This window comes from Musa acuminata, chromosome BXJ1-3 (genome assembly GCF_036884655.1).
Source record: "Musa acuminata AAA Group cultivar baxijiao chromosome BXJ1-3, Cavendish_Baxijiao_AAA, whole genome shotgun sequence".
Lineage (NCBI taxonomy): Eukaryota > Viridiplantae > Streptophyta > Magnoliopsida > Zingiberales > Musaceae > Musa > Musa acuminata.
Genome location: NC_088329.1, coordinates 41197488 through 41222277, shown reverse-complemented (window position 1 = coordinate 41222277; position 24790 = coordinate 41197488). Strand labels below are relative to the sequence as shown.

The window sequence follows — 24790 nt, the reverse complement described above, 5'->3', positions numbered from 1 at the left end:
TTCCTGTTGAGTTCTCATCGCGCAGTAGGTGTGCAAAGGAGTCCTGCTTCCAACCCTCGTGTCTCAACCTGGTATGACCCTCTTACTGCTATGGTATTCTTATCGCATCTAAAGGTTGTTGAACGGTGTCTTGGATGTTCTCATCTCAATTTCATTGCTTGGTCATGATAACATTTGATCCTGGGGGGTGTTATTATTATTATTATCATAAACTATCAATTACTTTATGTTATAACGAACTGTTATAGTTCTTATCAGAGAAGATTATTATAATTTGTCAGAAAGTATTTTCAGTGATTTAGCAATTGAATTTGACTAACCAAATTTTTAGATAAAATTTCATAATTATGTTATACTATTCTTAAAAATTATCCATTCAATGCATATAAATCATAAATTAAGATTTCTATTGTCCAGATAATTTAGAGAATTAGCATATAAAAAAATTATAATTTTAAGTTGATATGATATTTTGTATATGAATATATAATCTTTTGTACCTTATAGATATCTTATTATCTTATTTATAATATTTTAATATTTTATTTATGAGTAACTCTAATATCTATATCGTATTCCTTATAAACAATTCATTATTTTTTTTGAGAAAAAATCTCATGCATAATCGATGTTTTTTTTATACTTAACAAGTCATTATGTTTAGTGTTGGTGAACAGATGTATCGTGGCTATTGAGTCAGCATGACCTGGTCCACGGGTCGATGTCGGGAGCCTCCTGTCAATTGAGCTAGCTGCTAGGGTCGATCGGGTCCTCGCGACGGGGTTTTGATCGACGTTCTCCAATCCGAGGTAGCTCGATGGCGCACCGCGGGGACGTCGATCAGAGACCTCAGAGGCGGGGATGCATGCGTGGCACGGGATACCTACAAAAATGGCTTTCGTCAGGCGATCCCCGACTTTGGCCCCTCCGACTCGCAAGTTAGTGGTAGCTTTGTCTTTTTTTTTCTTTTGCACCCCCCCCCCCCCCGGTGCGAGGGCGGCCCGAGGTCTTTATACTGTCATAAGGGGTCGACCGTACGCGGGCTGGAGTGATGGACTCAACATGGCCCCGGTACATATTCTGGCTTGGCGTGTGGGGCGATGCCGTCCTGGAATTACCGGAACAAGTTGTGTCGAGCAGTGCCTTGGGGTATGGATTTTGACATGGCGTGTGGTGTCGGTTGTGACGTGTCCCCTGGGCGAAATGTGCCCTATCACTTCTCCCCTCCCCGTCGAGGCATGCTGCGGGGTCCTAAAAGAGGCGAAAGATACGCCTGGATCGGGATGTTATGATTGTGTCGGTCGCTTGTGGGTGGAACCTGGATTGGCTCGTCATGGAGCGGTCGTGACATGTCCTGAGGAAGGACCGAAACTGCTGATCGGGCGACCGGACCAGACAAGTCGAAATCGGGCTGTCGTAGATCGGATAATCGATTTTTGGGCTTGTCCGGATGAGGATTGGATTAGGCCTGTGGGCCGAGCGACAGGACTTGGGTTCATGTTTGGTGCCGACGAGTCGTAAGTTAGGATCGATCTGGAGCGACTCAGTCAAGGATTGGACCTGCGGGCCAAGCGACAGAACTTGGACTCAGGTTTAGTGCCGGCGAGTCACAAGTCGAGGTTGATCTAGAGGGACTCGGGCAAAGATCGGACCTGTGGGCCGAGCGACAGAACTCGGGCTCAGGTTTGGTGCCGGCGAGTCGCAAGTTGGGGTCGATCTGGAGCGACTCGGGCAAGGATTGGACCTGTGGGCCGAGTGATAGAACTCGGGCTCAGGTTTGGTGCCGGCGAGTCACAAGTCAAGGTCGATCTAGAGCGACTCGGGCAAAGATCAGACCTGTGGGCCGAGCGACAGAACTCGAGCTTAGGTTTGGTGCTGGCAAGTCATAAGTCGGGGTCGATCTAAAGCGACTCGAGCAAAGATCGAACCTCTAGGCTGAGCGACAGAACTCGGGCTCAGGTTTGGTGTCGTCGAGTCGTAAGTCAGGGTTGATCTGGAGCGACTCGGGTAAGGATTGGACTTGTGGGCCAAGTGATAGAACTTGGGCTCAGATTTGGTGCTAGCGAGTCACAAGTCGAGGACGATCTGGAGCGACTCGGGCAAAGATTGGACCTGTGAGCCGAGCGATAGAACTCAGGCTTAGGTTTGGTGCTAGCGAGTCGCAAGTCAAGATTGATTTAGATCGACTTGGGTAAGGATTGGACCTGTGGGTCGAGCGACAGTACTATAGCTCAGGTTTGGTGCTGGCGAGTCGTAAGTCAGGGTCGATATGGAGCAACTCGGGCAAAGATCGGACCTGTGGGTCGAGCGACAGAACTCGGGCTCAGATTTGGTGCCAGTGAGTCGCAAGTCAGGGTCAATCTGGAGCGACTCGGGCAAGGATTGGACTTGTGGGCCGAGCGATAGAACTCGGGCTCAGATTTGGTGCTAGCGAGTCGCAAGTCGAGGTCGATCTGGAGCGACTCAGGCAAAGATCGGACCTGTGGGCCCAGCGATAAAACTCGGGCTCAGGTTTGGTTCTAGCGAGTCACAAGTCGGGGTTGGTCTAGAGCGACTCGGGCAAGGATTGGACTTGTAGGCCGAGCGACAGAACTCGGGCTCAGATTTGGTGCCGGTGAGTCACAAGTCGGGGTCGATCTGGAGCGACTCGGGCAAGGATTGGACCTGTGGGCCGAGCGACAGAACTTAGGCTCAAGTTTGGTGCCGGCGATTCATAAGTCGGGGTCGATCCAGAGCGACTTGGGCAAAGATCAGACCTATGGGCCGAGCGACAGAACTCGGGCTCAGGTTTGGTGTTGGCAAGTCACAAGTTGGGGTCGATCTGGAGTGACTCAGGCAAGGATTGGACCTGTAGGCCGAGCGACAGAACTCGGGCTCAGATTTGGTGTCGGCGAGTCACAAGTCGGGGACGATCTAGAGTAACTCGGGCAAGGATTGGACTTGTGGGCCGAGCAACAGAACTCAGGCTCAGATTTGGTGTTGGCGAGTTGCAAGTCGGGGTCGATCTAGAGTGACTCGGGCAAAGATCGGACCTGTGGGTCGAGCGACAGAACTCAGGCTCAAGTTTGGTGCCGGTGAGTCGCAAGTTGGGGTCGATCTGGAGCAACTTGGGCAAGGATTGGACTTATGGGCCAAGCGACAGAACTCGGGCTCAGGTTTGGTGCCGGTGAATCACAAGTCGGGGTCGATCTGGAGCGACTCGGGCAAAGATCGGACCTGTGGGCTGAGCGACAGAACTTGGGCTCAGGTTTAGTGTCGGCGAGTCACAAGTCAGGGTCGATCTGGAGCGACTCGGGCAAGGATTGGACCTATGGGCCGATCGACAGAACTCAAGCTCATATTTGGTGCCGGCGAGTCACAAGTCGGGGTCGATATGGAGCGACTTGGGCAAAGATCAGACCTGTGGGCCGAGCGATAGAGCTTGGCCTTAGGTTTGGTGCCGGTGAGTCACAAGTCGGGGTTGATCTAGAGCGACTCGGGCAAGGATTAGACTTGTGGGCCGAGCGACAGAACTCGGGCTCAGATTTGGTGTCGGCGAGTCGCAAGTCGGATCTGAAGTGACTCGGGCAAAGATTGGACCTATGGGCTAAGCGCTTCGTTGGGCATCGTGCCATATTTTTCCCACAGATGGGGTGCCATGTGGCGGCCAGGCCGGACAAGGTGCGGGGTCTGGGGGAAGCTTCTCGCTTTGGATGATTTCTGGCAGGATATTTTGGGCAACGAGGCGTCTTTGGCAGGATTCTCGAGGGCGATGAATCTGGCGTATCTGAGGAGTCATGATGTGTTTTAAATACTGCGTCCATCTCTCTCCTTAGGGAACCCAACCGTTGTCTAGGCAGCAGAGTAGTCTGCTCTTTATAAGCTTCTCCTGGAGCAGTTGCTACTTTTGCTCGATCCTTCGCCCTACGTCCCGGTTTCTTCCTTCCAAATCCGAGGTCGGGATGTCTCCATCTTCTCATTCGCCTTCTTCATCTTCTTCTTTTGAGGCCCTGCGAGCTGAAGCTATTAGTGTGTCCTCCAGTGGCACTCGCTTGGAGGCCGTGGGGAGCTTTATCGCGCTTGAAAGTCTCAAGTCGTGGCATGATGTGGACTCGGTGGTGACCGAGGACCTTTTGAGGGCACTTTGGGATCGCTATCGCATCCTGGAGTGCTATGTCGTTTCCGCCTCTTGGCTTGGCCAGCAGCCATATGATTCGTGCCCCGACGGGTTCGGGTTGACCACGGGGGCCCTCGAGGCAGGGCTGCGGTTCCCGCTGCATCCTGTTATTGAAGAGTGTCTCCATAAGTGGGACATATCGCCATCCCAGATGGTGCCAAACTCTTGGCGTTATCTAGTGGCATTTCTTAGGGAGTGTTGGGGAGCCGAGATCAAGCTGACCAGGACCCTCTTTCTGGCCTGCTTTCGTTTGTGTAGGGGTCAAGGTGGGTATTACTTGACCTCCCATAGTGGGTTTAAGATCAGCGACACTCCTTCCAACAACAAAGGTTGGAAGAGCCGCTTCTTTTTCGTTAGTTGCAGTCGGGGGTGGGGCTTTAATACTGGATGGATCCCCCGAACCGTCGACAATACCCCCCTATTGCTTTCTATTGGAGAAATAGCGGACATGAATCAACTGAGAGGCATCCTATCCTACTCTCGGGCAATCGGAGCGATGACCGAGGAGTGGCTGGTCAAAGCAAGATTGAGCCATGCCACCCGGGGTATGGCTAGTAGCGTGTTATGAGTCGCCCGCTCGTCCCGGGGTACCTGACCTATCGATTTTCTGTTTGTAGAGATGGTGGATCTTCTGCAGGTGAAGGGAATGTCCCACGGCAGGACCGCTATGCCAGTGTCTTGGGGAGACGATGGTTCTAGAGCTGGGGGTGCCCTACGGAGGGACACGCCGAAGAGGGCGATAGGCTCGACGGAGGGGAGCCACCCTCGGAAGAAAGTGAAGGGGCTAGCCCGAAAGATTCCTGCGGGTTCGACCACACACGAGGGTACCGCCCCGGGCTCACCCGAGGTTGCTCCCCAAGCCGGGGGCATGGGGAGTGCGAAGGAGAGGGTGGTACCCGAGTCGGTCCGGCCTCCGATGGGGTGGCACCAAGGCTGTTGAGGCAGCACCTCGGGACTATTCGGCCCTTGGCCTCTTTCCTGCCACCAGTGCTTCGGTGGCGATGTACTGGTTGGCGCACTGGAGCATCTCGGAAATGGTTGATGGCAGCTTCTCGATCAGTGACTAGAAGAATCTTGAGGGCTTTAAACCCATCAGGAATGCTTGCATGATTAAAGAAGGATGAGCGTCTAGGAATCCCCATATTTTAGTGGCAAAATGTGCTACGAACTGGGAGAGGGTCTCGTCCTCGTGTTAGGATAATGCGAGCAAGGTGGCCATAGAAGGCATGGGTTGCACACTGGCGAGGAAATTCTATTCGAACTCCCTGGCGAGCTGGTCGAAGGACAAGATGGAGGAGGGACATAGCCGACCGAACCACGTTCGGGCTGGTCCCCTGAAGGTGCTAGTCATAGGTGCCCAGCAAGCCAATCACGTGAGTGATGACACGTGTGACTTGATATAAAATCTTTTTGCTTATTATATTTTGGCATATATCACTTTATAACATATATATATATATATATATATATATATATATATATATATATATATATATATATATATATATATATATATATATATATATATATATATATATATATATATATATATATATATATATATATATATATATATATATATATATATATATAGTGATGTCCTTGGATTTGTGCAATGGGAATCGAATCGTGATGAGATCATGAAAATGAGATCGATTCACCTTTAAACACATATCCTAAATAATCCCGGTCATAGGTTACTCGAGAGGGACATCGTGATAACCGGACAGACTGGTGTGCTGTATACCCATCCATATGATGGATGTAGCTAATCTCATAGCTGCTCGTGTAAGGACACTAGGGATACAGTACAGGTGCTCATTGGAGAAAGAGTTCACTAATTAATCCGCTTACGGAATGCTGGATGGTTGATAATGCCTTATTATCAGACAGCGATTCCGTAGTCCTAGTGGTATATCTGGTCCTTAGACTTGAGACACCAAGGATGTCTTATATGAGTGCTCCACTCTTTGATACCAGACTTATAGGTTTGGATGTCCCAGATCTAGTACAGCTGGTCATTGGGAGTGGTAGTCGACCTTACGAGGGCTATTGAGTGTCGATAGAGGATCATCCACTCTCAGCGTCATGAGAGGAATATCCTATGTGTTCTTGCTCAGACAAATCCCTAGCCGGGGTCATTCGGGTTGAGAGAAAAAGAGTTCTCCGAGAGAATCCGATTAGAGCGAGACTCGAGTAGAAACCGTATGGGTCTGACAACACCATGCTCGATATACGATCTCTGGGATATTAGATGGATGGGGGACTATAGGTACATGGTAACTGAGGACAGACAAGTCCAATGGATTGGATTCCCCTGTATCGTTTGGGGACTACAGCGTAGTGGTCTAGTACGTCCGTAGTCGATGAGTCAAGTAAATTATTATAGAGATAATAATTCACCGAGTTAGAAGGAGTTCTGATAGGTATAACTCACAGCCAGCTCGATATTGGATCTAGAGAGTCACACACATATGGTAGGCATTACGATGAGTAGAGGTTCGGATATGAGATATCCGACGGAGCCTTTGTCTTATTGGATATCCAATAAGCCCTTGAATTATTGGATCCCATGGACGAGATCCAATAAGAGCCCATGAGAGATTATTGGATAGAGATCCACTAATCTAAAAGACTTAGGTTATTGGATGTAGATCCAATACATACTAGGGGAGGATCCATTAGGGTTTGACAAGGGGCCTCTATAAATAGGAGGGATTCATAGCCTCATTGGCTAGAGTCTTTGCTTGCCTCTCCTATTCTCCTTCCCCTCTCCACCTCAGAGCAGGCTTGGAGTTTTGAGGAGCATTGTCGCAGCCCTGCTGTGTGGATCACCGCTAGAGAGGAGGACGCTTGACCTCCTTCACCCTCTCCTAAGGATTTGTAAGGAAACATGGATATACGATCTCCCTAGGTAACACAATCTATTCTATACGTAGTTTTTCACTTTCGCGAATTTTGCGCACCAATCTTCGCACGACGACGAACATCTTTTTGGGAATCGGAGATTTTGTTTTCTTGCTATTCTGCTACACATGTGATGTCACCCCCAAAGATTTTCCCAACAGAAGGTGGTCGGGAAGGCGCGACACATCAAGGCATCGGAGGTGTCATAGAGAGTCATTTGAGCCCGAAATGTAGCGACATGCTCTGCGAGGTCTGAGCCGCCATCGTATACCTCCAATGTAGGTAGCCTAAGGTTGAGGGAGACCGGCTTGTCTCGAATTTCCTGAGTGAAAGGGGATCCGCTCGAGCTGTATTCGCCTATCTCCCCCCGCAACTTTCGAAACTCACGTTGGAATTCGTCTAGGCATTGGTTGGCTCGGGACAGTTGGGTCCTCAACGAGTCATCCGTTAAGTTGGACGATATGGTATTAGACTTGGAGAGGGGCAGAGCGATCTGGTAGGGTGCGGATATGCCCTGCTCGGGCAGGCCTCCCAGACTCGTTATGTGTTCTCGGGCTCCTCCCGTCCCGACTTGCTCCTTACTCGGCGCTTGTAGTACCGGATTGATCGGGGGAGTTGCTAGCCAAACAATCTAAGGAATGAGAGGAACGAGTGTCTGCATCATTCTTGCCATCACTTGCACTTGCTTGGTCAAGGTGAGGAATGCCTTAGGCAACACGACCGAGGGTCCTATGGAAAGTCCGGGGGGTGACAACCCCGGGTCATAGGACAGGCGCCAGTAGCGATCCGGGGTCGAGGCCAGGATTCCCCTGTCTTTGAGGATGGGGAGGGACTGATCTCCGGGCCCGACGGAGGGGGGACCGGTCGGCGGTTCTCTCTCGGGTAGAGCTTCTGTCGGGCACTCCTGCGACATTACCCTCTTTCTAGCACCCAAAGTGTTGGTGAACAGATATGTCGTGGCTGCTGAGTCAGCACGACCTTGTCCACGGGTCGATGTCGGGAGCCTCCTGCCAGCTGAGCTAGCTGCCGGGTCGACCGGGTCCTCGCGACGGGGCTTTGGTCAACGTTCTCCAATCCGGGGTAGCTCGATGGTGCACCGCGGGGACGTCGATCGGAGACCTCGGAGGCGGGGACGCACGCGCGACACGGGATACCTACAAAAATCTCCTTCATCGGGCGATCCCCGACTTTGGCCCCTCTGGCGCGCAAGTTAGTGGTAGCTTTGCTTTGTCTTTTTTTTTCTCTTGCCCCCCACCCCCCCCCCCCCCCCCCTTGGCGCAAGGGCGGCCCGAGGTCTTTATACTACCGTAAGGGGTCGACCGTATGCGGGCTGGCATGATGGACTTGACACGGCCTCGATATGGATTTTGGCTTGACGTGTGAGGCGATGTCGTCCTGGAATTATCGGAACAAGTCGTGTCGAGCAGTGCCTTGGGATACGAATTCTGACATAACATGTGGTGTCGGTTGTGACATGTCCCCTGGGCGAAATGTGTCCTATCACTCAGTATTTCTTATATATACAGTATTCCTTATATTCTTCAACAAGTCCTTTTTAGAAATGCTACAATATTCCTTATACTCAACAATTCCTTGTACTCGGTATTTGCCACATGTCCGTCGCCCGAGTTCTCCCATACGTTCCTTACGCTTGAAGTCTCGCCATATCTGAGTCGATCGGATTCCTCTGTTATTCTCACATCGTCTGGTCTTCTCTGTTTGTTGAGATTATTTTACGTGTATATATTTGGTTCGCATGAGATTTGCATGTTTCTCGATCGTATAATAAGAAATATATAATTAATGCATTAAACTATATATTTATTTAAATATTATATTTTGGATCATACCAACAAACAAATGTATATGTCAACGCGAAGTCGATACCAAAGCCAAGTCGTTGAATCTTTTTCCGGGGGGGTTTTTTGAAAAGACAAAGGTGGTAAAGATTCATGTTGCGGGGCCCACCTTTTCCCGCCATTGTTAATTCTATTACGATTGCTTTATTTTTATTTTTATATTTATTTTTAGTGGTGGAAAGAAAGAAAGAAGGAACGAACGAACGAACGGACGAACCACACGGGTCCTGTTTTAGGGTTGCCTCTTCCGGAGCTCCTGCGATGGACACGCTGATTCCCGAGATTTGCCGGCTGCTCAACGACACCTTGAGTCCAGAGAAAGCCGTGCTAGCGTCCGCCACCGATGGCCTGGATCGTCTCTCGCGTTTTCCTCATTTCCCCCTCTCCCTCCTCGCAGTGGCCACAGGTTGGTTCGTCAATCGCTGCTCTCCGTTTTTTGTTTCTTTTTTTCGTTCCTCAAGTTCTAGCTGCTTGGATGTTCTTTCCGTACTCTGTTGCTTGGGATTTGATAACCAAATGATGTGTGATCTTTAGCAAGTTTGAAGTGTCGATGTGCAATCTTTGTTGCCTCTTTTCTTGAATTTGACGAGGGAAACTCGTGAATTTTGTGGTCCTTATTTGTAGGTGGTGACAGCCAGGGGGTAAGACTAGCAGCGGCTGCTTACCTGAAGAACTTTGTCCGAAGTTGTATGGATGACGATCCACAGTCTCTTGAACTTCAGAGGTTTCGGAACCAGCTAGCTCAGGCCCTGCTTCAAGCTGAACCTGCAGTTTTAAAAGTTCTAGTCGAAGTTGTATGCAGCTAACTATTCTTTGTTTGAACTTTTTGCATGCTGAGGCTGATTGATTTTGATCCTTATATGCATCGCTTATGCAATGTTTTCATTCTATGAAACAATAATTCTAACTTATTTGTCGGGGAATCATCTCAAACAATCTGAAACTATGCAAACAAGGGCTATGACATCTTGATCGATGGTTTTCTTGTGCAGTAGGACCTTGATGTGAACATATGATGCACCTTTTCAATCTCATGACTGATAATGATTAGCCAATTTCCCTGGTCGGATTCTTAACTGAGAATCTACAATTAAAGCTTTCGTAACTAACCAGTTATCGATCGACGAAGTAAAATGATTACCTTCAGTCAGGATTTCTAATTTTATGTTAGAAATGTATGTTTTACAAAGAGTTGCAGCTACAATTTTCTGTTAAGGATTCTAACTTAGCGATGTGAACATTGTCTTACCTTCAGCTCATGTTCTATTCAGCTATGAGCTTAACTTTTAATTTCAAGTGCTTAAATGGTTACCTTAATTGACCAAATGGCTAAGCTACTATTCTGTTAAGGATTGTTCAAGTGTGAACACATTTGGTGGGCTAGAATATCTTGTTAGTGGCTTCCGGGATTTTAAAGATGAGATCATTTTTCCGAAAACATTGGTTATGGTTTTACTTTTGGTGGAGATATGCTCAGAAAAAATACGATGAATGTATCACTTATATGTACTTCAAAATTTATTAACAATGTCAGTGGTGAGCTTTTGCTGATAATTTTTAATATTTTTAAATTATTTGAGCTAGGTTGAATACGAGTTTCCTGAACAGTGTGCAATGACTAATGATATGTCATGTTTTGTGAAACCTGAATTATTGCGCTGTCTGCCTCTTGTCGAAATGACTGATAATGTATATCCTGAGGCATGTAAAGCAACCAATATGATGTACTATATTATGGCATGGGTGTGTGCTTTTACAGAGGCATGAATGTGCCGGAGAAATATGGCTCATGTTGGATGTGCTGTGCCACAATCTAGTAATCAATTTGCATTGTGCAAGTGTGGCCCTGAAATCAATGCTATGAGTTGCTATCCTGTGTATATGGAAACCGTTAGTTGAACTAATGTTGGTCTTGTCTTGCTTTCTTGATCCTGGTTGAGTTTTTTGTAATAGAAATATCTTAAAAGCATGATGGGATAAGACATATTGCACCTGATCAGTAGCATTGGCGTGTTAGGTTTTTTTCAGTAGGTCAGCCATTCTTGATCGTTTGCCTCCTGGAGCATCAAATTTGAGAAGCCAAACTTGAGGGTTTTCTTCCTTTCATGTTTGTTTTCCTTATAACAATTTTTTAGCAGCACTTTCCATATGTGAATTGTTTTCTTACAGCCCTGTTGTTTTCATGTAAATTATCTCTAAGATAAGTTGTTGCACTATCATGCTCTCAGCTCTTTTGGGATTTTGTCTACTCTTTGTTATGACATTACAATTCATTGTGGATTAACTGTTTTGTCCATTAGTATTTTGACAAGCTGCCTTGTACAAGTGGGTGAAAGAATATCCAATATTCTCCGGTAACACAACAAAATAATTAGAAGTCTCTTTACCATCGTTATCTAGTGACATGCCTCAGTTTATTGTAAAGTTGAAATTTACATACTGCTTATCATGTTTTATTTGGCTCACACTCGCATACCTTATCTAAATTAGTAAATTTCAACATCATTATGAATTGAAGCTAATTTCAATCATGTTATACGTGCTGGCGTGTTCATGTACATAAATTTTCTGTGTCATGCAGTTTCGTCTGATTGTGGTGAAAAACTTTGTGAAGGAGAATACTTGGCCTGAACTTGTTCCCGAGCTAACATCGGTAATCCAAAGAAGCAATCTTATCATCCAAGATAAAAATGCTCAATGGAGTACCCTTAATGCACTTACAGTGCTTCAAACAATCCTAAGACCATTCCAGGTATCTTCTGTACATTCAACAGAAGTTCTCCATGTAATAGTAGTTCTAGATTCTTTTCAGATGATGAGTACCTTTGTTCTGTCAATCTCAATTTAGTTGCTCGCTGAAGCATACAATGATGATGCACAAAGAACACGCTATGAACCAGAGTCTGGACACTGAGTTGCTTTCATGTGAATCTGTTGTAATTCTTTAATAGTGGTTATAGATGCTTCTTGGATGGAGTTTCTTTGCTCTGTTAATCTGAAGTTAGTTGCTTCTGGGAGCCTATTGATGACTATGCACAAGAGCCCATTGTAAATCAGATTCTGGATACTGTGCTACTTTCATGTGAATCTGTTGAATTCTTTGGGAAGTGGATGCATGATATCACATTAAAGGACATTAAAGGAACAATTTCGTTCATGGGTTCATAGCACATGCTCAGTCGAAAAGGCAGTCATTGATCTCCTAACTCCAAAGCTTGAAGAATTCACTTTTCTCTACTTTGTAAGCATAGAGTTGAAACATGATAGTAACTGCAAAATTATGACATTATTCAGACGGTCATTAAGTGTTCAACTTTTGCATCTTTGAAAACTTAGATGGAGTAATTGTCATGATAAATTTGCATTCAGTAACTAATAGCCTCTGCAATTTCTTGCTTACTGACCCATATTAGTGCCCATGTAATGTTCTTCTCCGTGAGATGGATTTACTGTTTATTTAATTATTTGGTGTATTGTGGGTTAATCAGATGTATTTGTCTCTTTTAGTGTCATTAGGTGAGCTAGTGACAGTGACTGTCCAAGATGACTGACAATTGAGTTAAAAGATCTAGCAATTCTCTTCTTCCTAAGTTATGTTCCTGATGACTCTGATTGATTACTTGTTTTTGTCACAGTACTTTTTGAATCCAAAAGTTCGAAATGAATCTGTACCAGTGCAGTTGGAGATAATAGCACAGGAAATACTTGTGCCTTTACAAGCAACATTTCATGACTTTGTTAATAAGGTTGTACTGTTATTATTTATCAGCAATTTTCTACTTATTCACTTAGCTCTGTTGATGCTGATATGCATCCTGTTTTTATTACAGACGTTATCATTTCAAGATCCATTTCAAGATCAAGTACAAAGCAAGCTTGAGGAAATCATTCTTATTATATGCAAATGCATGTATTTTAGTGTAAGTTTTTATTAACATGCTGATCTACTTTGACCTACATTTTTTTATGATAGTACAAGGTTCATAATCGTAACATGCTGACATTTGTTTTCCTGGATAACAGCTGATATTAGATATTGAGCATGATTTTGCAACTTATGTATTGTGTATCTATCTTATAACTAGTAGGGCTTATTGATTGTTAGATTTGTTACACCATAGTTATCGTAAATCAAGTTTATTTAGAGCAATCATGTACCCAACTCTTTAGTCGCAACTTCTGGGGGTACCTACGTTGCTCCTTCACATTTTTGTTGAAGGACAATGTCAAGGTTCAATGACTCAGATGGCCACATGTCATATCTTACTGTTTCCGTCTGGATGCTGCTACACGTCCACCTATCAGCCTGGAGACAGCTAGGACTGGGAAGGGTGGCTGCATCTCTAGTTTATTCAGCAGTTCTGGGAGGGGCCATGAAACCTTCTTTGTGACCTAGGCTTTCTTTTGCCTTCCTATATTTTTGTTTAATTTGTTAGCTTGAACTTGACATAGGTTTTTTTTGTTGAAGAACTGTAAGGTGTTCTATATATTTGCAGACCACCTATGTTCTGGAATCATCTTTTTTTTTTTTAAAGTGGAGATTAGTCTAATTTTTTTAGGCTATAATCATAGTTTATTGAAAATTTTATTGTCATGGAATTTATCTTTTCAATATTGTAGTTTTATGATATCTACATATCTGGATGTGATTCACCATCGTATATTCTGATACATGAGTTATGATTGATCATATGGTCATCCTATAGATTTCTTTTTTTTAGTTGAAGGGCCATATTGGCAGTCTACAAAATATCAGATGCATATGCCCTCGATAATCAATTAATCTTTTTTAAATAATTCCTTCTTGAATAATTGAGTAACATGTTGAAATCATGATGATCTGTTTTAGCCATACCTTCATTATCTGGTCCGATGTTATTAACTATGTGATTCTTTTAACATCTTGATCCTGCTGATTTAATATGGCACCTGCTGCTGATGATCTGCTGATGATATCAAATAAATAATAATTGTACATGTACCAGATCAGATAACATCTTGAGAAGCACTAGTCTTTGATATTGGAAAACATAAGAATGATTGAATAAGGCAGAGAAAGCTGCTTGATACCATTGTTCTATGATATTTCAGCATGTAAATATGACTTGAAGAAGGTGGCCAGAGCTGTTTGATACTTCTCTATGTAAATTAGCATACTATGCAGCTTATTTAGGGTCAAACATGCAATTAACAAACTCCTTATCTGTTTTAGTTTTTTCCCAAATTGGACATCATAGATGTTAAAGACTATATAATTTCATGCAGTAGCATGATGAATGATAAATTCAATTCCAGGTCAATTTCTTTCTGATGGATCTGTATAAAGACCTTGGTCTTGTTTTCCTCATATCTCAACAAGTTTTTGTAATTTAACAGAATTTTGTATTCAACTTTACTATTATATTGTTATGATCTTTATGCTACTCGAAAATTTAAAATATTTGGTTTTAACAGGTAAGGTCATATATGCCATCTGCATTGGGCCCCATTTTACCTTCTTTTTGTCATGACTTGTTTCGGATACTGGATTCATTGAGTTTAGATGGTGCTTCTGATGATGGATCTCTGCTAAGACTGAAGATTGCAAAGAGAGGTTTGATAATTTTTTCTGCTTTGGTGACACGTCATCGGAAACACGTTGACAGGTAACCTCTCATTTACTCATAATTTTGTTTATGCAACAACATATTATTGACCTTGATTTCTTTCTCAGGCTGATACCTAGTGTAGTAGATTGTGCATTCAAAATAGCTAAGCAGAGTGGTAACATATGTGTAAGTTGTTTTCATAAACTTGTTCATTCTTTGTTAATTCATTGCACTCTCTGATTTGTTAACTATTTCACAAATCTATTGCTTTATCCTCTAGAAATGAGCATTGCATGCATGAAAGTTCCCTACATAAAATAAGCCTGCAGAATTTTTGGTTTAGGGGTTTAGTTTATTGTTGCTAATGTACCATCATATTATGGAAATAATTTTTTTGTTTAATTAGTTTGTGCATCTTTTCTTCTCATAGAGTTCTAAAACAGTGAAGGTCATGCAGAATTTGGATTGTATCTCAGAGCGGATTATCTCCTTGGCATTTGATGTCATCTCATATATATTAGAATCAGGCCCTGTAAGTTCTTAATATTTCCTTCTTCTGATTTGAACTTTTACAAGAGGGTGGGCTAAGTGTGGTCAACTGTTTTTGTTTGTTAAGTGGTGAAATCATAGATGAGAATTTATTGTGCCGTGGTTTAGTAATGCTTACTGTAAAGTATTGAAACCATATTTTAAAATGTGCTAGTCCTTTTTGTTTTAACAAGATATGGTGGCTTACTATAGGAACCTGTAGAAAGGGTGGTACAAAACACTGTTCATATGTTACATAAACCTTATACACCTTTTCAAAGTTTTTATTTGTTTTTGGAAACTTTTTTACAGGGATGGAGAGTTGTTTCACCCCATTTTTCTTCACTGCTTGATAATGCAATCTTCCCAGCGCTGGTTTTGAATCAAAAGGTAGTTCATTATCACCAATGATATGGCATTGTGTATACTGTGATAATACATGCTCTACATTGTTTCCTTCATACTGTTAACTATGAAATTTAGTTGGGTTTGCATGTGAGCAGGCTTTTGTATGTCATATTGAGGATGCATATTTTTATGTTTGTAACTATTTTAAACTTTGTTTATCAAGTTGACTGACTGTTGGTTATGGTGGTCCGACATATTGTCAAGCCTAAACTCATAATTGTGATCAGAGTTATTTACATGTTCACTACAGGTCTCAGGCACATATTACAAATGATTTAGGGAGTTTTGAAGTTTTGCATATAAAAAAATGTGTCATCCTTTTGAGTCTTTTGGTTTTAGCCTTGTTTACTTGATTAATTTTTCTTGAGTACACCTAGAAAGTTGTTGACTGAGTTACATTATCAACTTGCCATACTGGCCCATGTAGTCTCTGTAAATGCAATACTTTAATACAGATGGAAAATTGCCAGCCGAGGCAACCATGTAAAAAGTCACTTCCAGTCTTGGTGGACATGTGAAAAGTCCGAGTGCGTGCTAGATGATATTTTATCTAGTTTTCACTAGTAAGGAACTAAGGATTACAACTTTATTTTTTTCCCCTTTGTTGTCTTATTGTATGTATCAAAAGCGAATTGAACACGAAATTTTCCTTGTGAACATTGGATAATTAATATCTTTGATATATCCTTCTGATTTACATGAATACGCAAGAGAGCACCAACTGCTTTGAGCATTCAATTGTTCTAATCAGGCTTTCTTTGTGAAGGATATCTTAGAGTGGGATGAGGATGCTGAGGAGTACATACGGAAGAATCTCCCTTCTGATATTGTATGATTAATGTTACAGATTGTTGACAATACGTTGTGGTTTATTCTTTATGAAACCATATTAATTTTTGTATCACAGGATGAAATTTCCGGATGGGCTGAAGACTTATTTACTGCAAGGAAAAGTGCAATTAATTTACTTAGTGTTATTGCAATGTCGAAGGTTATGACTCTTGACATATTTGTTTCCTATACATTCTTTTGAGTACTACTAATTTGCCTTCATATTGTTCCCTGAATAATATGTTGAACCTATTAAGGTCGTTGAAATTGACCAATATAAAAGAGGGTGACATAATGCACGAGGCTCCTGCTGGAGTGGGGCTTGGGAAGGGTCATGTATGTAGTTTTAATCAATTTCTTCTATCGTCAGCGGTGGTTAATGCAGTAAAATTGGTTTTCTTTTCCACTGAATAACATACATCAGTTTGTGAAATCCAATTCTCAGCATTCTTTTAAAAGGATGCTGAGATATCATGATGAGCCAGAACATGAAGCTAAAAGGTTATTTGACCTTGTAGAGACTATTTGAGTTGGTATGCAATGACTAGACAGTCTGTAAATATCAGGAAGAGTCCAACAATCCAATGGACACTTTTTTCATTAAAATGAGGCATATCCATGAGGCTCCCACCAATCGGGGTCTAGGGAGGCCAACGTATACAACCTTAACTCTAGGTAGATTATTTTCGTAACTGATTTCCCTGGTCGCAAAGGAATGACCTGGTACCACACCCTCAATGGACATTGATTTCATTTTGGAGTAGAAATCATAATTCAATTGTAATGCACTTTAGAAAACTCGGACTTATATTAGAATAAATCAATAAACAGGTTGTAAAGTTTTATTTGCTGAGACAGTTAAGGCTTACATTTTATTGCATCAGGTATTGCTTAATACTGTTACATATTAGGGGACATGAGTTTTGTGTAGACTTTGGCAGGCAGCCTTAACAATGATATGGTTGAAGTGGTTTTAGCTTTTAGTGAAGATGTTTCCTTGTCAGTTTTGAGTATATGTCTATCTGGTCAACTTATTGTCTCAACTTGAAGGTACAATTTATCTTCAGGTGAAACACATCATACTAGCAAGTAGCAAGTTGATTCTGTCTGTCTGTCTCTCTCTCTAACTAATGCCCTTGGTTTTCTTTCTATCCCTTTTAATTGTCAAGTATTGTGTTTGCAGGGTCCACGTATTGCCACTGCCACTACTAAACGTAAAAAAGCAGACAAGAGCAAAGGAAAACAACAGGAATCCTCTATCGGGGAACTCTTGGTTATACCATTCCTGTCCAAGTTTCCTATGCCCTATCATGGGGATAAGGCCTCATCAAAGATTGTGCACAAGTGAGTATATATGACAGGCTGGCATTGTAGTACCAAATACCTACTGCATTAAACTCCATGCATCAACAGATTCTCTCCACATTGCTCTTAACACATCCCCAGACTTGATTTATTCTGTGCTTTTAGTAGTACTGCTCCTGTTAAAATTGTTCATTATATTGGCAGTTACTATGGTGTTTTGATGGCTTATGGCGGTCTTCCAGATGTGAGATGTGTTCTGTTTTCTTTATCCTGTTAGTTTTAAAAAAATCTTGGTAGAGTGAAATTGGAGGATGATTTTGTTTCTTTTACAGTTCCTGAGGGAGAGAAATTCTGAGTATACAACTACTTTAGTTAGAAACCGTGTGCTTCCATTGTATTCATCATGTCCATTTGTTCCATACTTGGTTGCCACAGCAAATTGGATAATTGGGGAGCTTGCTTCCTGCCTTCCTCAGGTGCGCATACTATAACAGTTCTTCAAGCTTTAAAATCATTAATAGCTTTTCTGATGTGCTAAACAGAAATGGTCGTCTCATAAAAAACCACATTTTACACTTTGGATATCTTGGTCATACTGGAATGTTTTTCAAAATAAGAATCAAATATTTAGCCTTCTGATATTAATACAAGTAAAAGAGAAGCGTAGAGTGTTGTAAAACTTTAAGCTTAGTTTTGAGAAACTTGGATTCTAGTTGTGTTATCACTAAGTAAATTAATTTAAACAGTGCAGTTGCCCTTTATCAAAAAAATTTGTCTAGTTTTTTACTAAACCACTATTTTGTGAGTTCATGATAGACAGGATGTTAAAGGACATTGCTAACTACAATAGATCAGTATTATATCAGTGAATAACTTAGTGCTTTTTCTGGGAGGGATGTGCAGTTTCTAACATCGGCTCAATCTTAATGTAGGCCATGAGTTCAGATGTTTATGATTCATTGATCAAGGCATTGACTATGCCAGATATAAATGGTATTAATTGCTATCCTGTCCGTGCTTCTGCTGCTGGGGCCATCATAAGGCTTCTTGAGGTAAGAACCATTTATTGATCTTTGTCTATTTGACAAATGTGGAATTTTCTTTATGTTTGTTTTTTGCAGAATGAGTATGTTCCTCCTGACTGGCTGTCCGTCCTGGAAGTTGTGGTTAACCAGATTGCTAATGGAGAAAAAAATGAGTCATCTTTTCTGTTTCATCTTCTAGGCACTGCAGTTGAGGCTGGACAAAACATAATTTCTGCTCATATTCCAATGCTCATCTCTAGTGTGGTTGGTGCAATTGTCAATCACATACCTCCAATTCCGGACCCTTGGCCACAGGTAGTTTGTTGATTAAATCTTGCCCTATTTAGGTTTGTGATATCCATAATGTCTATAGTTTAGTATAATACTATGCTGTTCAAGTTTGCTTCATTTATATCAACAACAACAACAATAAAGTCGTAAATCTCAATTATTTTGGATCGGCTACATGGATTTTTTATTGTCATTAAAATATGTAAAAAATCATATGTTTAGTTAAGTTTAGAGTATTTAAATTTTTATTTATAGTTTCTATGAAAATTTTTTTTAGGTCTTCCTCTATCTCTTTTCGTACTACTAACATTAATTATTTCACTTCTTCTGATTATTGAATCTGTAGTTCTCCTAAGCATATTCCCGTACTATCTTAAATGATTCTCTTTCATCATATATTCTGTTGAAACGATATATAATTGTGCATGAATAAAAAAAAAAATTCTTCTATCTTTTTTAGTAACTCCACACACCCATCTCAATATTTTTATTTTAGCAATAAATTTTTTTTGTATATGTTGTTTCTTAATTGTCCAACACTCAATTCTTTAAACATTATTGGTCTAACAACTGTCTCATAATTTTTTTTTTAAATCTCAAAGATATCCGATGATCACATAAGACTTTTGATGTCTACTATCATTTTAACTATCCTGTTTTTATTCTATGAATAATATCTTTAACGATCTTTCCATATTATTGAATAATTTATCCGGGATACCAAAAACTTTTACTTAAAGGATCTCTCCATATTGTTGAATAATATCTTTTTGTACTCTTATTTGCAATACTGTATTTCTTTGCTAAATTGAGACACAAGTATGATAGAGAATTCATGACAAGGTTAATTTCTTCTTTGCATTTCTGTGTCATGTTCTTGCTATACTTGCTAAATTGGACACTCAGGTACATGCATCTATTTCTTGTTTGTACATGCAACAGTGCTTGTGAAACCATTACAGCCAGTAAATATGGAAATTTATCTGCCTTTCATCTGTTGTTTGTTCTCACATGAAATGTAACTTATCTTTGTTGCTTGTTTTATTCTGTGTATTATTAACAAAAAAATAAAGTTAATGTTTTGCTTAAGGTGGTTGAGCGAGGTTTTGCTGCATTAGCAGCCATTACAAAGACCTGGGAGGCTTCTAGTGCAGGTGAAGCCCTGGAACATGATGACAGGAAGTGGGAGTCTGCCCAGGCAGTAATTGCAAGGACATTTGCAACTTTGTTGTATCAGGCTTGGGCAGTGTCTGTGCAGTCAATTGTAAGTCTCTGTATTCTTCACTTACCTATGTTATTCTGGAAGCGATATGTCAACATCATTCACTGTTCTCTTGTATTTATTATGTTGATAAGGATTCAGCAGATAGAAGTACATCACCACCTCTATCATGTTTAGATGATGCCTCCACATTGCTTGGATTGATCTTGAAGTCTGCTACTAAAAAGAATGAAATTGAAGAATTGAAAATACCAGAGTTGTTAGCCTTATGGTCTGACCTTATATCAGACTGGCATGGTTGGGAAGAGATGGAGGACTTGGCAGTTTTTGATTGCATTCAAGAAGCTGTCAATCTACAGAGAAGATGTGATTCTACAAACTTCTTGTTGACAAGGATATCATCTCGTGTTTCTCCTGGTGTGGACCAATCGATTATTGAAGGTGTCTCTGCTTTTGTCACCAAGGGCATTATGGCATACCCATCTGCTACTTGGAGGGCTTGTTCATGTGTTCATGAATTACTACATGTCCCTTCGTTTTCATTTCAGATGCAATGTGTCAAGCAGTCCATTATTACTTCGTTCACACAGGCAGCTTTTTCTCATTTTAAGGATTTGCGTAACAAGCCTACTGGGCTTTGGAAGCCTTTGTTGCTGGTCATTTCATCATGCTATATATTGTGTCCTGAAATTGTTGAGCAAGTCTTAGACCGAGACGAGGATAATGGCTTTATGATTGTTGCATGCGGGTTGGCACATGTCTCATCAAGATCTTTTGATTCTGGTATTTCATCAGTATCTGAGATCAAGTTAGCTGGTAAGCCACCAGATACCTTTTAAGCTCTTCTTTTCCTCATATTGTTCTGGTACTTATTTTTTGTCAATTGCAGTGAGGATTTCTGTTAATTGTTCTGGAACATTATGCAGTGATTACACTGGAAAAGTTTGTTGAGCGACTTGTAGCCTTCCCATTGGAGGATGGCAATAAGGTTTTGCAAGATTGTCTTGTGTCCTTGATGGAGGCATTCCTGCATCTTAAAGAAGTCGAGGAGAAAGAAGCTAAAGAGAGTGATAGCGAAGTCATAGATGATGAATATTCAGATGAAGAGATTAGTGATAATGAGGTAAATGAATGCTAAGTACTTTAATAGTTTAAAATGCTTAGCTCAGATTTTGTTTTTTTAGTGTTCTGCAAGTTTCCCATTTTCTGGTATTTGTTGCTGAGCCATACTCTTGAAATCCTTTTTTCTGTAGATGTACTTTTCAAACATATCACATTTATATGAGGCTAAAGATAATGCAATGAACCTTACTGTTGGGAATGTGTGTTCTTTGTTTAGGATTCTGAGGATGACGACCTAGAAGAGACACAAGAAGAGTTCTTGGATAGATATGCAAAAGCAGCTGATGAACTAAGTGAAGTAGTTGCAGGAGACATAGAAGATGGAGTCCAAGATCTTGAACTAGGTAAGCTTCACTTAAATTGATATTCAATTTGCTTGTGCTCAGTTATTTAAAATTACATGTTTTATTTTTCATTTAAATTACCCTCTCATATAGTAAATTACTAGGAATTAAGAGTTTCCAGTACCGGTTGGTATGGTTTAGTAGTGGTGGTATTTACCGATTCAATAGGTTACTGGCATATGACCAAGGTAGACTGGTTGGTAGTTCGAAATGCACGTTATAGGGTCGGTACCACCTGGTATATGATTGGATGGCCATTCATACAAAGGGTGGTATAGGTTTTGTACCAGATAGTTTCTTTTTATCTTTTTTAATTTTTTTTTTCAAAACTCGATATATATTGGTGTACCAGGTGTCAGTAGATCAGCATGGATCAGTTTGGTACTGGTCGAAGCCTTGACCAATGCAGTAATAGTTCATGAAATTATGAACCTTGCCTTCAACATATATTTTTATTTTATGAAAGTTTCTTTTAAGCAAATTGTACATGGTTTTAGGAATACATACATTTATAGGATCCGGTGAATACATACATGAGTGCTCGCTTAGGCGCCAAGGCTATGCGAGGTGAGGCCTACGTGCTTGGGAAGTGGTCCAAGCAGGTGCCTTCAATTGGGCGTGGCCCAAGCGATCGCTTGGGTCGTGGTGTTGGGCGGGCTAGGTGCACACTTGATTCAATTGATGCGTGTGTGGGTCTATTACTTAATTTTGGTTCGATTGAACCACCTAGCCTGCATGGTTCATTCAACCAGAGCCAACATCTATTGAGCCCCACTCACCCCACATGCACGAGCCCCTGCCCCCTTTGGAAACCTAATCGCGACGGCGATGTCTTCCTCTCCAGTGAATGACGACGGTCCCCTTTGAAAACACAATGTAGTACTTTGGTATTTTAAATGAATGTAATTTAATATTTTAGTGGTGATATTTAAAATATAAAGATATATAATTTATGTAATTTATTATTTTTATTTTAGTCATCGTATTTCTCCTTAATTATATAAATTTATGAATTTTAATATTTGCGGGCGTCTTGTTTCGCTTGGGCAAGTGCCTAACACCTCAGGCATCTTGGTACCTTAATGTTTTTTACCGCGTAGTGCCTTTGAGGTTTTGACTACATTAGCATTGAGCACCATCTTATAACCTCAGATATTTGATCTTTAAAAGCAAACTAATGGTAATTGTGTTGAATGTTAGGTGCAAAAAATTTTTGGTTGTTGATAAAACTAATCTTAGCTTCCTAAATACTCTGTATATATATGTGGTATTATTTTTTTTAAAGATTCTCTAGGTTTGACGGGAGAAAATGATTTAAGATGGTATGAGCATGTGCGTAGAAAACCTCTGGATGCAGTAGTTAGAACTTAGAAGAGATAAAATTGTTAATGTTAGTGATACGAGAAAAGGTGGAGGAAGACCTAAAAAGCCTTTAATAGAAACTATAAATAAAGACTTAAGTATTTTGAATTAAACTAAATATATAGCTTTTTATATATCTCAATAGTGATAAAAGATCCATATACCCAAACCTAAATAGTTGGAACTTACAGTTTTATTGTTGTTATGGGTTTGATTGTCAGAAAAACCTTTTTTGTGAAATATAACTAATGAGAAATCAAACTTGAAAATCATCTTTCACCATTATGTTTCTAAGTGCATTTTCTCTAATAAATGACTTTTAGTTCCATTTGATAGTAATTTTGAATTGGCACCTCAGATGTTTTTTTTCTCAATTCATTCTTCTGATCGGACTTCCACATCTCTAAATTTGGCCATAAAAGTCCATCAAGATGCATTTCAAACAGGCACAAAACTGAGTGATTTTGAAACATATGATGACATGTTGCTGTTCCGAAGAACTTTCTTTTCAGACTCCCAAATGTTGGAGACCCTTTTCACCAAATGAATGATAACAGCTTCTAGCCTCTATAGTTTCTTCCATTTTCCAAGTTGTTCTTTCTCAGCCTGATCTATCACTAGTGAAGAGATCATGTTATTTTGAGCAAGTCCCTTTGCTTTCATCCTCTGTTCGAAATGTTGCCTAGTAGAGCAAGAGATGAAAGTTGCTGATCTCTACTAATGCATGCAATACGCACTTCAGGCTAGCATTTTATATTATGAGTATTTTATTTGGTGGTAGTGCTTCAATACGCAATGTGTCTTAAATGGTTATATGTGGCTCTGCACTGTAGGCCCGGTTGATGAGATTGATGTGCGAGAAGAAGTTCTATCCTTAATAAGGAGACACCACCAAGTTCTATTGAAGGGGCAAGTGTTGTCATCGGGCCTCATCCAACAGATGCTTGATGCATTTCCAGAATGCACCCCTCTATTGCAAGTACATTGACAAAGTCAGCTTGGGCATTCTTGAAACCCAAATGCAGATGTTTGTTCTGTTCTCTATATATGTTGTGTGACCCCTACTTATTTTTGAGGATGTCATTTTATTTGCCAAATTCTATTGTGATTAATTTTCTTTTTCTTCCTCCAGCTTGTTCTCTATATATTTACATTGTATATCGGGTTTCTCATCGGTGCAGCTCTGTTCTTTCCTTTTTTTTTTATTATTATTTTGATTTGCAATCAAGCTGTCACCATTGAAAAGAGTTCTTGATGCCAGCCAGTACTCTCACTTAAACTGTTTTTATGAAATTGGGTGCATTAATTTTTTTTTCGCAAATCTTATATTATTGTAAAAAAAGGATACAAAACATTTTTTTTAACAAAAGAAACCGTTGTGTTTCTGATATTTTTCAGTTAAGAAAAAAACAGCGGTAATGCCGGTTGGTTCTTTTATCTGTTTTCCATCAGATTGGATGCTTTCGGGTCCGGATTCTAAGAACACTGGTAATCATTCTTACTCTTTCTTTGTCCAACTTAAATGAATCCCTCACCTTTTTGTTGCGGTTCCAATTAGATTTCTTTGTGCTTATAACTCAAGCTGCTGCTAAACATTTACCACATTGTACCTAAATAGTTCCTGGAACCAACCTGTTTGATGTAAATTGTGGTGTAGGCTTTGGTGTTCTTTTGCTTGCCTTGCATGAATTCCACTAATGATCTGCAATTGCAAGTAATTCATCTTCGATCTTTTACATCTAGTTAGACAACAAGGCTGTAACCTCAGAGAGAGAGAGAGAGAGAGAGAGAGAGAGGGTCAACTCTGTGTCACCATGAATCTAAAAACAAGCAACATGGTAA

General features: G+C 41.1%; 1 protein-coding gene across 2 annotated transcripts; it reads left to right on the top strand.

Annotated features, from left to right (window-relative positions):
• The first annotated feature begins 9108 nt into the window (after positions 1-9108).
• Positions 9109-24128, top strand: LOC135631203 (uncharacterized). Of its 2 annotated transcripts, none has more exons than XM_065138684.1 (21): positions 9109-9328; positions 9547-9716; positions 11504-11674; positions 12558-12668; positions 12753-12842; positions 14377-14567; positions 14636-14696; positions 14968-15042; positions 15351-15428; positions 16213-16275; positions 16354-16437; positions 17461-17621; positions 17787-17826; positions 17915-18058; positions 18515-18634; positions 18704-18922; positions 19989-20162; positions 20255-20936; positions 21047-21243; positions 21460-21586; positions 23782-24128. In XM_065138684.1, the coding sequence occupies exons 1-21, from the start codon at positions 9184-9186 to the stop codon at positions 23934-23936; spliced, it is 3258 nt and encodes a 1085-aa protein (XP_064994756.1). In that variant the 5' UTR covers positions 9109-9183; the 3' UTR covers positions 23937-24128. The 2 variants fall into 2 exon arrangements, with proteins under 2 accessions (XP_064994756.1, XP_064994750.1); XM_065138678.1 differs by having other exon boundaries at positions 9110-9328; positions 14941-15042.
• The last annotated feature ends 662 nt before the right edge of the window (positions 24129-24790 follow it).